The 13,831-nt window shown below is 53.7% G+C and overlaps 1 protein-coding gene across 5 annotated transcripts; it reads left to right on the top strand.

The window, feature by feature from the left end:
* Nucleotides 1–1,949: 1,949 nt before the first annotated feature.
* Nucleotides 1,950–13,828, top strand: TRIP10 (thyroid hormone receptor interactor 10). Of its 5 annotated transcripts, none has more exons than XM_031004610.3 (15): nt 1,950–2,062; nt 3,287–3,402; nt 3,502–3,558; nt 5,242–5,389; nt 5,468–5,530; nt 5,769–5,873; nt 5,966–6,094; nt 6,813–6,959; nt 7,058–7,252; nt 8,287–8,454; nt 8,710–8,819; nt 12,215–12,347; nt 12,572–12,711; nt 12,792–12,913; nt 13,343–13,788. In XM_031004610.3, exons 1-15 carry the CDS (start codon nt 2,039–2,041, stop codon nt 13,489–13,491), a joined length of 1,806 nt encoding a protein of 601 aa, XP_030860470.1. In that variant the 5' UTR covers nt 1,950–2,038; the 3' UTR covers nt 13,492–13,788. The 5 variants fall into 5 exon arrangements, with proteins under 5 accessions (XP_030860470.1, XP_004059906.1, XP_030860471.2 ...); XM_063702039.1 differs by lacking the exon at nt 1,950–2,062 and adding an exon at nt 2,738–2,802; XM_004059858.5 differs by lacking the exon at nt 8,287–8,454.
* The last annotated feature ends 3 nt before the right edge of the window (nt 13,829–13,831 follow it).

Below are 13,831 nucleotides of genomic sequence, written 5' to 3' on the forward strand. Positions count from 1 at the left end.
CGACGGACAGCATCGGTTCCGAATGGGAGAGCCGATAACGCTTAGCCCTCCAGCTCACTCTCACCAATCGCTATAAAGATTGTCCGGATGCGATTTAATGAGCAGTTTATCTAACCAATTGTCATGGATCTGATATCCGGCCCTTGAAGCGGAATTTCTCCACCCACTCTTAACGGTCCGGGACTACATTACCCAGAATGCAGCGGGAGCAGACAAGGGCCACAAAGCATTAAATAAACTACATTTCCCAGTATCCCCAAGGACGGACTTCCTCTTCTTGCCCCAGGGATGTGGCTCCCAGCCAGAGCTGAGGCTTTTGGTAAACACACGCATCTGTTCAGGCCTGACCTGTTTTCCTAATCTTCCTGGTCCACAGAGAGGCCTAAAGCTGGCCTCAGGTTAAAGTTTGACCCTAGGATGACCTATGACCCCAGGCTGAGACCCCAGCCTTAGGCTAAGCCTTTTATTCCAGAGTGAGGCAATTGGAGCCCCACCCCCAGATTCCAGGCTAGACCGGACTCCGGGCTGAACTCTGACCCCAGGTGAACTCCCTCTCTGCAAGTTGAGTCCTAACTTCAGCCTGAAACTCTGACACCCCCTCGTCCCCCACAGCACACACTGAGGCTTAATCTCTGGTTTAGGCCACCGATCTGGACTAGCCCTGACTCCAGATTGGACCTGACCCCTTACCGGGTTGCTAATCCTTCTGGTTAAGCGTCTGGCCTCTATCCCCTATCCCCACCGTGGTGCTGACCTGGACTGAACCCCAATTCCAGTTTGAGTCTCTGAGCAGAGGTGAACTCAGAACTTTGCTAGGCTGAGCCCCCATTTGAGACTAGCCACTGAACTCACTGGGTTCAATTGCCCAACTGCAATCAGACATTTTCTAGCTCAGAAGCCACCAGCAGGTGGGGCCAGGTCTCAGCAGAGACATCAGTCCCAGTGTGGGCTCCCAAGGCTCTCCTCCTGGGCTGAGCCGTATCTCTCTGTTCTGGGAGTCTGGGTGCTCTGTGTAAGGGGAACGTATACCCAAGGGCCCCCCTGCAAGACGCCCAGCCTTGTCTGAGGCTGCAGAGAAAGCGCCAAAGCCCGGAGAGAATGGCAGTGGGAATCCCCAGTGCCTCCTCTCCTCTTTCATCCCAGCACCTCAAAGGGATTTACAAGGTGTGAACAGACTTTTATGGGAGAGGTGACAGACTTCCCTTCTCCAGGGCCCAGATGGCCCAGATGTCTGGGGGAGGGGCGGAGTCGGAATCTCAGGGGCAGTACTGAGAATGAAACCAGGTTAAACTGGAAAATGGGCAGATGCAGGCGCGAACTGGAAGGCAGCTGGGGAAGGGCCTGGGCCTGGTGCCCCAAGGACGGCCTGTCCTCAGTTTCCCAGCGGAGACTCTGGGGGAGAGAAGACAGGATGCGGTGCGGGAGTTAATGGACCCGGCCTTGGCGAAGGCGCGTCCTGGGTTGGATCGAAGCCCTCTCATCCGCCCTGTGGCCGGAGGGACCAGACCATTAGTGGGACGAACCTAGACGCCTGGAGCCGGGCCGGCTCGCAAGAACGGGCTGACCTCAGGTTGCCCCTGCAATGGGGTTGAGGAAGGACTTCTTGAGTTTGGGGTTTTAGTGTCTTGGCCCTTTAAGGAATAATTGCGGGGAAAGGGGAAAAGGAGATAGGAAGAACCGTTTGGAGCGGGGAAGGAAGATGAGAGGACGAGAGGGACCCCGGGGATTTGGAAAAAATGGGTGGGGGTTCTTTAAGGGGTCGGTCCAGCGGCGTCGAGTGGCAACGTTGCTTTAAAAGGGGGCGGAGCGTCCGTTGGGCCCCGCCCCCGAATCGCCGGCTTGGGCTCCGCGCGGGTGGGGGCGTGGCAGAGCGTGCAGGGGGCGTGGAAGAGTCTGGGGTGGGCGGGGCCGGGCGGGGCGGGGAGGGGCCAGGCGCACCACCCTCGGCTGAGTCTCCCCGGGGAGGGCGGAGGGCGGCGGGCGGCGGGCGGCGGGGACCGGGTGCGGTGGTGGCTGCGGCGGCGGCGGCGGGAGCAGCATGGATTGGGGCACTGAGCTGTGGGTAAGTCCAATCGGCCCGCCTCTAAGTTCCCCTTTGCTGGGGTCCAGGCACCCCCCTTTTGTCCCCAATGTATCTTAGAGGGGGCTCCGCGCCTTTCCCTTCCACCGACCCCTGGGTCCCCGCCCTCCACCCTCCGCTCTCTCTCGAAGTTTATCTGGGAGTCTCAGCACGCTCAGGGGCGAAGGGCGACTTTGCCGGACCGGAGTGGGGAAACTGAGGCACAGGGTTGCGAATGAGGCGGGCAGAAGGAATCCTGGGGCCAGGCCGGGGCGGCTGAGAGAGGTCACCTATTTTGGGCGCCCTGGCCGGGCAGGCGGCTTATCTTACGGCCCCTGGGTCCCTGCCCGTCGTCCGCCTGTCCGGCTAGGAGGGGGGAGGGGACCCTCTGGTCACCCTCATCCCCACCCACGTGGGACCTGGAAGTCCTGACCGCCCTTTCCCTCGCCTTTAATCAACACCTAGGGGCTGGGGACGCTCATGGAGGGGAAGGGGGATGCTAAGCTCGGCCTGATCCCCCTCCCTGGCTTCCCCCTGCTCACCCCAGGCCCAGGGCGGGACCGCCCCCTGGTCGCCTATAACCTCAGCCCTGGAAGCCCCAGAAATTTCCCCCTATCCTAGCCGGACCTCTGACCCCTCCCCTTCCTGGGGGCGGTGGAATCCCTGAGTTCTTAGTGCAGCGGGGGTAACCAGACTGCCACCCCCTCCTCCAATTCTGCGATTTCTTTTGGATGTGTAGTGGGGTCAGTGGGGTAAATTGAGTCACCCATCGGGGGATCCCTGGAAGCAGGGAGATTCAGGGAACCTGGTGCCTGCCCCCTGGCCACTCAGGGGCCCCCAATTTGCCAGGAACCCTGCCCCTCTGGCCTTGACTCACGCCGGGCCGGCCGGATTTTCCGGAATCCGGGGGGATTAGGGGAGCCCGAGCTGGGGGAGTGGCCCTGTCCCGTTCCACGCCCCTCTTGGCGGTCCTATGTCGGAGACCTCCATCTCCCGGCCGGGGTGGCTGGGGCCTGGGCGCAGTTCTCCGGCCCTTCCCGGGAAGGGGAGGGGGTTCCCGCCAGTTTCCTGCCTCCCCCCGCGCCACGCCGGGGCGGCGCCGGGAAGCCACTCCTTCTAGGAGCGCAGAGCCTTGGCCCTCCCTGGGAGTCTGGTCGGCGGGCTGTGGGGTCCCAAAATCGTGACCCCGGCCCCTCTCCCCTCCTCCCCCACCATGTCCCATGTCAGGATCAGTTCGAGGTGCTCGAGCGCCACACGCAGTGGGGGCTGGACCTGTTGGACAGATATGTAAAGTTCGTGAAAGAACGCACCGAAGTGGAACAGGCTTACGCCAAACAACTGCGGTGAGACCCTGGGGTGGACGCTACGGAGGACGCGCCTGGGGCGACGGGGAGCGGTGGGAGGGCTGCGGGCTCAGCCCTCCTACCTCTGTCTCCCCTTAGGAGCCTGGTGAAAAAATATCTGCCCAAGAGACCTGCCAAGGATGATCCTGAGTCCAAGTAAGGTTGGAGAGGGGCTGCAGGGCTAGATTTGTGGGGGAAGGCGGTGCATGGGTCTCACTTCCCCTCCCTCAGCTGGGACACCCCACCGCTCCTCTCACTTCCCCTTCTAGAGGTGAGAGCATGGATGCAAGATGCGGGATTATCTGGCTTGGAATCCTGAGTCCACTACTATGTAGAGGAATTGACTTGGGCTTGTGACTCAGGTTTTCTGCCACTATTTTCCTTAACTGTTAAATACAGAGGCCCCAGCAGTTACAAAACCAGCAACTTTGGGCAGATGACTTAAAGTTTTGCGCCTCTGTTTTCCTCATCTGTGAAATGGAATGATGACGATTCCTCCAGCTTTGTAGGGCTTTCATGAACACGAGCTGAGTGAATGTGTTAAAACAGTGTGCAGTCCATATCAAACGCCGTTAAGGAGCATTTGACTTTGAGTCCCCAATTCCAAAATCCAAAAAAGCCCTGGAAATCAAGTTGTTTTGGTCACCTGTTTGGCAGCAATCTCTGACCTGAACTTTTTGTTAATTGTAGTTTTTTTTTTTTTGACAGAGTTTCACTCTGTCCCCCAGGCTGGAGTGCAGTGGCGCCATCTCAGCTCACTGCAACTTCCGCCTCCCAGGTTCAAGCGATTCTCCTGCCTCAGCCTCCCTAGTAGCTGGGATTACAGTCACCTGCCACCATGCCCAGCTAATTTTTATATTTTTAGTAGAGACGGGGTTTCACCATGTTGGCCAGGCTGGTAATTGTAGTTTTGACTTTTATCCCACTTAGTGTGAATGTTAACACCTCTCACTGTAAAATTAAAAAAAAAAAATAGGGTTGGGCGCAGTGGCTCACACCTGTAATCCCAGCACATTGGGAGGGTGCGCAGGTGGATCACTTGAGGTCAGGAGTTCGAGGGCAGCCTGGTCAACACGGTGAAACCTTGTCTCTTCTAAAAATACAAAAATTAGCCAGGCGTTGTGGTGCGCGCCTGTAATCCCAGCTACTCAGGAGGCTGAGGCATGAGAATCGCTTGAACCCGGGAGGCGGAGGTTGCAGTGAGCCAAGATCGCACCACTGCACTCCAGCCTGGGCGACAGAGTGAGACTCTGTCTCCAAAAAAAATAGATACGGTGTTTGATTACAAAATGATGTCCCCAGCCCCACTAAGATAATGCATAAAAGATGATATAAGCTTTGTACACCATCTTTAAAAACTGGAAAATTCTGTGTTCCAATATACATTCGAGGTCCAGTGCGGTGGCTCACACCTGTACTCCCAGCACTTTGGGAGGGCGAGGCGGGAAGATGCGGAGTTCGGGGGGATTGGAGTTTGAGACCTCATCTGGAAAAAAAAAAAAAATTAGCCAGGTGTGGTGGCGTGTGCCTGTGGTCCCAGCTATTTGGGAGCCTGAGGTGGGAGGATCACTTGAGCCCAGGAGTTTGAGGCTGCAGTGAGACGCGATCATGCCGCTGCACTGCAGCCTGGGTGACAGCAAGACCCTGTCTCAAAAAAAAAAAAAAAAAAAATTCTACTCAATGGTTGGGGTTAAGGAATATGGACCAGAATTTGTCATCGCTTCAAGGATTACATTCTTGGGGCTTAACCCTTTTCCACCTGGAGGTGCGTCCTGGGGCATCAGCCTGCTCGGGCGGAGGAGCCTGACTCCCTGTTCCCTGATTCTCATCCAACCCCAGATTCAGCCAGCAACAGTCCTTCGTACAGATTCTCCAGGAGGTGAATGACTTTGCAGGCCAGCGGGAGCTGGTGGCTGAGAACCTCAGTGTCCGTGTATGTCTTGAGCTGACCAAGTACTCACAAGAGATGAAACAGGAGAGGAAGATGGTGAGGAGCCCCCCGATTCAGGTTTTACAAAGGGCTTCTGCGGAACCCTGGCGAGCCTTATCACTCTTCTTTCTGTAGCACTTCCAAGAAGGGCGGCGGGCCCAGCAGCAGCTGGAAAATGGCTTCAAACAGCTGGAGAATGTGAGTTTGCAGAGGTAGCAGTGACTGTGGCCCGGAGGCACGGGGGCAGGGTTGCGGATCCCAGAGTCAGGGAGCTGCCCTCTTTGTCAGACCTGGACCTTCCCTCCCCCATAGGCTTCCAGTACGCCCTTGTCCCCTACTTACTGGATGACATCCCAATAATCCCTGAAACCTTGGTTTCCCACCCTGCTGTCTTTGGGATGGTGGCTCCCTCACTCCGGTTCTGTCCCCTACACAGAGTAAGCGTAAATTTGAGCGGGACTGTCGGGAGGCAGAGAAGGCAGCCCAGACTGCTGAACGGCTAGACCAGGATATCAACGCCACCAAGGCTGATGTGGAGAAGGTGTGTGTGGGGCGGGGTCTGGGACAAGCTTGGGGAGTCCGAGTGGGACGTGACCGGAACCTGGCAGTACCTTCCACCTCTGCATTCTTCAGGCCAAGCAGCAAGCCCACCTTCGGAGTCATATGGCCGAAGAAAGCAAAAACGAATATGCGGCTCAACTGCAGCGCTTCAACCGAGACCAAGCCCACTTCTATTTTTCACAGATGCCCCAGATATTCGATGTGAGTGCTCCCAGTTCTCAGACCTACCTTCCCGAAAGCCTCCAAATGTTAGCCAACTCCTACGCATTCATCAAAACCCCAGCTGCAATGTCCCAGTCCCTAGATTGAAAGGGAATCAGAAACCTATAGTAACAGTGAGCTGTGCTTTTAGTCAGCTGTTCTTCCTGCTGGGTATGCCTTTTACTTGTTTGTTTATTTACTTCTATAGAGAGATGGGGCCTGGCTCTGTCACCCGGGGCAGGAGTGCCGTGGTGTAATCACAGCTCACTGCAGCCTGGAACCCCTGTGCTCAAGCGACCTTTCTTTCCTTTTGAAATTCCTACTTATTCTTCTAAGCTCCACCTCTAACAACCCCTCTGAAAGGTCTCGAATTTCCCCTCTCCTGTTTCAATCTAGCGCTCCACTCTCCACTCCATCCGTGGCCCTGGGAGTATCAGGGCTGGTTCTGCTTTTTCTTCAAATCCCTGTTCCCTTGTCTCCTCCTTTGAGAAGCCTTTGCTGACCCCCTAGGCAGGCGTCCCCCTCTGAGATCCCCCAGGCCCTGTGTCTCTTCCCCAACCACAGTGGGCTGGAGTCTCTCTTCCCGACTCTGTCTTCCCCTCCAGACTGGCTTGGGGCGGGGGCCAGCGTGGAGCGCGATCATATTTGCAGAGTGAATCACTGTGCTTCTAGTCCCTCTGTTAGCACCCCTGAGCCACCCTTGTCCCTGTCCTTACAGAAGCTCCAAGACATGGATGAACGCAGGGCCACCCGCCTGGGTGCCGGGTATGGGCTCCTGTCGGAGGCCGAGCTGGAGGTGGTGCCCATCATAGCCAAGTGCTTGGAGGGCATGAAGGTGGCTGCAAATGCTGTGGATCCCAAGAACGTGGGTGCCTGGTCTGGGTCCACTGGGCTACGGGAAGGGCAGAGGGAGGTCCCCATAGGCTAGGCACTTGACTACCCATCCACTGTCCCCTCCCCCAGGACTCCCACGTCCTTATAGAGCTGCACAAGTCAGGTTTTGCCCGCCCGGGCGATGTGGAATTCGAGGACTTCAGCCAGCCCATGAACCGGGCACCCTCTGACAGCAGTCTGGGCACCCCCTCGGATGGACGGCCTGAACTCCGAGGCCCGGGCCGCAGCCGCACCAAGCGCTGGCCTTTTGGCAAGAAGAACAAGGTGGGGGCCGGGACCCTTGGGATGGTGGGGGAGAAGGACAGTGAAGTGGGGACAGTGGGGCCCCTATTGAGTCAGCCCCAGCCGCCTGAACGCCGAGTCCCGGGCAGGAATTTTCCTCTTGGCTGCCATCCCGGACTGGAGGGAAGGAAGGCGGGCGGGCCGATTGGCCTGGGAGTCCCCCGAGGCGAAGGCGGGGGCAGGGTGGGGAGGTCCGTCCCTGGCGTTTGTCTGCTGCTTCTCGGGATGCTGGGAGAAAACCTGCTGGTGGAATTCAGGGCTGGCCTGAGGGCTGGTGACACCATCCCTGGGGACTCCCCGAGTTTCTCTCTCCATCCTGCTGATGGGACTCTGGGAGCCGTCCTGCCTGTCCTGCTTTCTTGGGTTTTTGGATTTTAATATACCTTAGCACCCTTGGTTTATACCTTTGATTCATACTTTGGGTCCCTCTTCACTTACACTCTCATACCTCTCCTTGACTTAACACCTGTGATCCCTGAGCTTAAACTTCTGATGCCCCTAACTCCTCTCATTTTCCTGCCTTCCACTCCCTCTCAGCTTGTGGTTTTATTTTTGTTTATTTATTTTTGTCCTCTGTGGCCTCATACCTGTCTGAGACCTTCATTCCTGCATGCGTCTTCTAGACTGTCAGCCCAGAAAGCTAAGTGGACAGAGAGACATGGGCCTCCCTGCCTCCTGGACCCATGCTTGCTCCCGGACATAACATTCCAGAGACCTAGGAGATACCGGGGGAGTGAGAGTTCTGGCTTTCGGGCTTACAGTTCAACATCCTCCCCGCCACCTTCCAGATTTTTTTGTGTCGCTCCTGCATGCGTTTTCTCTGTGTGGTTGTGCATCTTGAGTTGTGGTTTTCTTACCGTTTTTTTCTTTCTCCATTTTGTTTTTCCTTTTTCCTTTTTTTGCGTCCATCCGTCCATCCGTGCGTCCATCCCTCCGTCCATTCGTCCTCACTCTCTACATCCTCCTATGCCCCCCCACCCCTTCAACCTATCCCCCTCCCCGGCCCCCGCCGGTAGCCTCGCCCCCCACCCCTCTCCCCCCTGGGGGGCCCCGTACCCTCGGCATTGCCTAACGGACCCCCGTCCCCCCGCTCCGGCCGTGACCCCTTGGCCATACTGAGCGAGATCAGTAAGTCGGTCAAACCGAGGCTAGCATCCTTCCGCAGCCTTCGAGGCAGCCGTGGGGTAAGTGAGGCCTCGGGGCAGGAGGAGGTGGTGGCCCTAGCCTGCCCAGTGGCGGGTGGCGGGACCCTGGGCTCGCTTCCTGCCGCTGGCTGGGCCCCTCTTCCCTGGTTGCCCAACCCAGACCTGCTTTGCTCTGTGCATGGCCTCGCTGCCAAGAACCATGGCTGGGGAAGGGAGTGAAATATCTCAGAAGGGTGCAGAGTCTGGCAGCCTAGACTCCTTGATCCCAAATTCAGCCCTCTACCCACCTTGCAGACAGTGGTGACCGAGGATTTTAGCCACTTGCCCCCAGAGCAGCAGCGAAAACGGCTTCAACAGCAGTTGGAAGAACGCAGTCGTGAACTTCAGAAGGAGGTTGACCAGAGGTAAGGTGGTGGGGTAGGGAAGGACAGGCAAGGAACATGATAAAATAGTAAATGAACTTCATTTATTTGTTTATTATTTTATTTTATTTATTTTATTATATTTTATTTTGTGACAGGGTCTTAGTCTGTCGCCCAGGCTGGCGTGCAGTGCTGTGATCTTAGCTCACTGCAATCGCCACATCCCAGGTTCAAGCAATTCTTGTGCCTCAGCCTGCCAATTAGCTAGGACCACAGACATGCACCAGCTAATTTTTATATTTTTAGTAGAGGCGGGGTTTCCCCATATTAGCCAAGCTGTCTTGAACTCCTGGCCTCAGTTGATCTGCCTGCCTCAGCCTCCCATAGTGCTGGGATTATAGGCACGAGCCACTGCCCTGGTCTGTAAATGAATGACATTTAAATGGTACTCAAAGATCTCCCCAATAATCCCAAGGCCCCGACGGTTTTACAGGTGATTCCTACCACACTTAGTTACTTCTTGGCCAGGTGCAGTGGCCCATGCCTGCAATCCCAGCATTTTGGGAGGTTGAGGCAGGAGGATCATCTGAGCCTAGGAGTTTGAGACCTGCCTGGGCAACAGAGTGAGACCCCATTTCTAGCAAAAATAAAAAAATTAGCTGGGTGTGGTGGTTTGTTTCTGTAGTCCCAGCCACTTGGGAGGCTGAGGTGGGAGGATGGCTTAAGCCTGGGAAATTGAGACTACAGTGAGCTGTGACTGCACCACTTGCACTTCAGCCTGGGTGTCAGAGTGAGACCCTGTCTCAAAAAGAAAAAAAGAAACAGTTACTTCTCGTCTTATACAAGTCATTCCAGTAAACAGAAAAAGTGTGAAAGCTGTCAACCTCTTTAGGCTGAAGAATCCTGATTCCAAAATCAGTGGCTAAGAATTCAATAAGATAAAATTAAGGGCTCATTTTACCTTATTTATGATCATAGAGGCAAAATCCTAGCCAAGCAAATCCAGTGTTTAAAAAATAATACATCACTTTGGGAGGCCAAGGAGGGCAGATCACGTGAGGTCAGGAGTTCGAGACCAGCCTGACCAACATGGTGAAACCCCGTCTCTACTAAAAATACAAAAACTAGATGGGCATTGTGGCACGCGCCTGTAATTCCAGCTACTCGGGAGGCTGAGGCGGGAGAATCACTTGAACCTGGGAGGCGGAGGTTGCAGTGAGTCAAGATTGCACCACTGCACTCCAGCCTGGGTAACACAGCGAGTCTCTACCTCAAATAATAATAATAATAATAATAATAATAATAATAATAATAATACATTAGCCGAGCGCAGTGGCTTATGCCTATAAGCCCAGCACTTTGGGAGGCTGGGTAGAAGGATCACTCACTTGAGCCTAGGAGTTCAAGGCCAGCCTGGGCAACGTAGTAAAACCCCATCTCTTAAAAGAAGAAGAAGAAAAAAACCCAAGTAAATTTTTTTAAAAACTAAAAAAAAAAAAAATCCACTATTGGTTGGGTTTTATCCCAATAATGCAAAGATAGTTCAATATCAAAAAATGTATCCATCTAGTTCACCACATTAATTGGCTAAAAGAAAAGCAGCATATGGTTATCTATTTAATAGCTCAAACACTTAAAATATTGACAATAAAAAAATCTGGCAGATTAAAAAAAAAATCTTTACTCACTCTTTCCAAGCAACAAAATCCTCTTCCCAGTTCTGTTACATAATAGGAATGATGTTTGCCACTTGCAAACAGGCAGCCAAATTATATTTTGCCATTTGCATGTAACCTTTTGGACAGAATGGCTTTTATTGGTGTAAAGTTCCATTCAGAACTCTCTAGTTCCTGAGTTTCTATGGTGGAAGGATTAAGGGTGCATGTTCTAGAGTCACGACAAACTGGACTTGATTTCCAGCTTCATCTCAGGACTTGGGCAGCTTGTTTCACCTTTTAATTCCTCAGTTTCTTCATCTGTAAAGTGGATCAGGTATTAGAACTGGAATGAAGTTGGCAGGGTGCAGTGGTTTACGCCTATAATCCAAGCACTTTGGGAGGCCGAGGCAGGCAGATGGCTTGAGGCCAGGAGTTTGAGACCAGCTTGGCCAACATATGGAAATCCTGTCTCTACTAAAAATATAAAAATTAGCCAGGCGTGGTGGCGTGTGCCTGTAGTCCCAGCTACTCCAGAGGCTGAGGCACGAGAATCACTTGATCCCGGGAGGCACAGGTTGCTGTGAGCCGAGATTGCGCCACTGCATTCCAGCCTGGGCGACAGAGTGAGACTGTGTCTCAAAAAAAGATAAAAAATAACTGGAAGGAAGTTGAGCTCAGATCTGGTCTTTTCCAAAGGTCCATTATAGTCGTGACTACCTGTATATATAGACATGGAGGAGACAGGGATGAGAAACTGATGATAATGATAACAGTATTTATTAGTCACTTACTGCATTCTAGGCACTATTCGAAACAGTGTACATGGATTTATTCGAATTTTCAAGTTTCCTGAGAGATTGTATGCAGACTTAAGATCTGTCTTGTTTAGTGTTATATTTATCTTTATTTATTTTTTCCCCTGCTCCCCCTTCTTTTTTTTATTTTTTAAAAATTATTTTGATTTTTTACTAGAGAAAAAGTCTCACACCATTGCCCAGGCTGGTCTTGAACTCCTGGCCTCAAGTGATCCTTCCACCTCAGCCTCCCAAAATAATGCTGGGATTATAGATGTGAGCCACCACGGCCAGCCCAGTGTTATATTTCTGATGCTTGGAATAGGACCTGTATGCAGTAGGTACTCAATATGTGTATGAGTAATAGTGAGGACTTACTAGGTATCAGGCATTGTATTAATCCTCACAGTGACCCACATGAGATATTAGGATCATTATCTCCATTTCCAAAATAAGCAAACAGCAGTGGGGGTTCAATGATTTAAGCCAAGCTCACACAGCTAGGAAATATTCAAACTGAGATTCGAACCCAGGCAGTCGGGCACTAGTATTTGCATCCTTAACCATTGTCCTGCCTTGCTATTTGCTCCTTGATGCAAAACCCCTGTTTTTTGCTTGTTAAATCACATGGAGCCCGGTGCTGTGGCTCATGCCTGTAATCCCAGCACTTTGGGAGGCTGAGCCTGGAGGATCCCTTGAACTCAGCCTGGGCAACATAGCCAGACCCCATCTCTACTAAAAATTTTTGAAAAATCAGGCGAGTGTGGTGATGCAGGTCTATAGTCCCAGTTACTCAGGAGGCTGAGGCAGGAGTATCACTTGAGCCCAGGAGGTTAAGGTTGCAGTGAGCCATGATTGCACCACTGCACACCAGCCTGGGGAAAGAGTCAGAGCGAGACCCTGACTCAAACAAAACAAAACAACAGCAACAAAAAAACTCACACGGAACTATGTTTTCCTGTCTATCCTATCTCCCTTGTCATAGGGAAGCCCTAAAGAAAATGAAGGATGTCTATGAGAAGACACCTCAGATGGGGGACCCCGCCAGCTTGGAGCCCCAGATCGCTGAAACCCTGAGCAACATTGAACGGCTGAAATTGGAAGTGCAGAAGTATGAGGTCAGGAAAGACCCTGGGGAGGGGCGGGAGCCAGCGGGCCTGGCTGAGTCACTGCTGGGTGGGGTGGGGGTCGGGGACAGGGGAGGTGTTCGGAGCGGGGGGTCTCCAGCTGTTTTCCATCACAGCCTTGGCTGTGCGTGGGTGATCTCAGGGAACCTCTGGGTCCAAAGTGGGCTGACCCCGGAGCTCTGCCCTGGAACGATTTTCCTGTCCCCTCCTCCCAGGCGTGGCTGGCAGAAGCTGAAAGTCGAGTCCTTAGCAACCGGGGAGACAGCCTGAGCCGGCACGCCCGGCCTCCCGACCCCCCCGCTAGCGCCCCGCCAGACAGCAGCAGCAACAGCGCATCACAGGACACCAAGGAGAGGTGAGGGGTGACGTCAGAGTGGGTCTGTTCCCAGGGTCCCAGGAGGGCCTGTCTTTATCTGCCGAATTATCCCCAAACAGCTCTGAAGAGCCTCCCTCAGAAGAGAGCCAGGACACCCCCATTTACACGGAGTTTGATGAGGATTTCGAGGAGGAACCCACATCCCCCATAGGTCACTGTGTGGCCATCTACCACTTTGAAGGTGAGAACGGCCAGAGTGGGCTTGGCGGGGTATGGGAGGCAGTGTCTCTGGCTAGGCTCAGTTTAAATTCGCCTAAAGCAGGGCTGGGCGGGTGGCTCAGGCTTGTAATCCCAGCACTTTGGGAGGCTGAGGCAGGCAGATCACTTGAGGTCAAGAATTCCATACCAGCCTGGCGAACACGGTGAAACCCCATCTCTACTGAAAATACAAAAATTAGCCAGGTGTGGTGGCACATGCCTGTGATCCCAGCTACTCGGGAGGCTGAGGCAGGAGAATCCCTTGAACCTGGGAGGTGGAGGTTGCAGGGAGCCAAGATCCGCGCTGCTGCACTCCAGCCTGGGCGAGAGCGAGGCTCTGTCTCAAAAATAAAAAATAAAAATAATAAATTTGCCTAAAGCAGATCTGGGCCCACCCCCACCCCCATCACAGGGTCCAGCGAGGGCACTATCTCTATGGCCGAGGGTGAAGACCTCAGTCTTATGGAAGAAGACAAAGGGGACGGCTGGACCCGGGTCAGGCGGAAAGAGGGAGGCGAGGGCTACGTGCCCACCTCCTACCTCCGAGTCACGCTCAATTGAACCCTGCCAGAGACGGGAAGAGGGGGGCTGTCGGCTGCTGCTTCTGGGCCACGGGGGGCCCCAGGACCTATGCACTTTATTTCTGACCCCGTGGCTTCGGCTGAGACCTGTGTTAACCTGCTGCCCCCTCCACCCCCAACCCAATCCTACCTGTCACACCGGACGGACCCGCTGTGCCTTCTACCATCGTTCCACCATTGATGTACATACTCATGTTTTACATCTTTTCGTTCTGCCGCTCGGCTCCAGCCATTTTGTTTTATACAAAAATGGAAAAAAAAAAAGAAATTATATAAAGTTCCTAGAGTCGGTGTCTTATTAGAGGATTTAAATACTGGGA

The sequence above is a fragment of the Gorilla gorilla genome, chromosome 20 (genome assembly GCF_029281585.2).
Source record: "Gorilla gorilla gorilla isolate KB3781 chromosome 20, NHGRI_mGorGor1-v2.1_pri, whole genome shotgun sequence".
Lineage (NCBI taxonomy): Eukaryota > Metazoa > Chordata > Mammalia > Primates > Hominidae > Gorilla > Gorilla gorilla.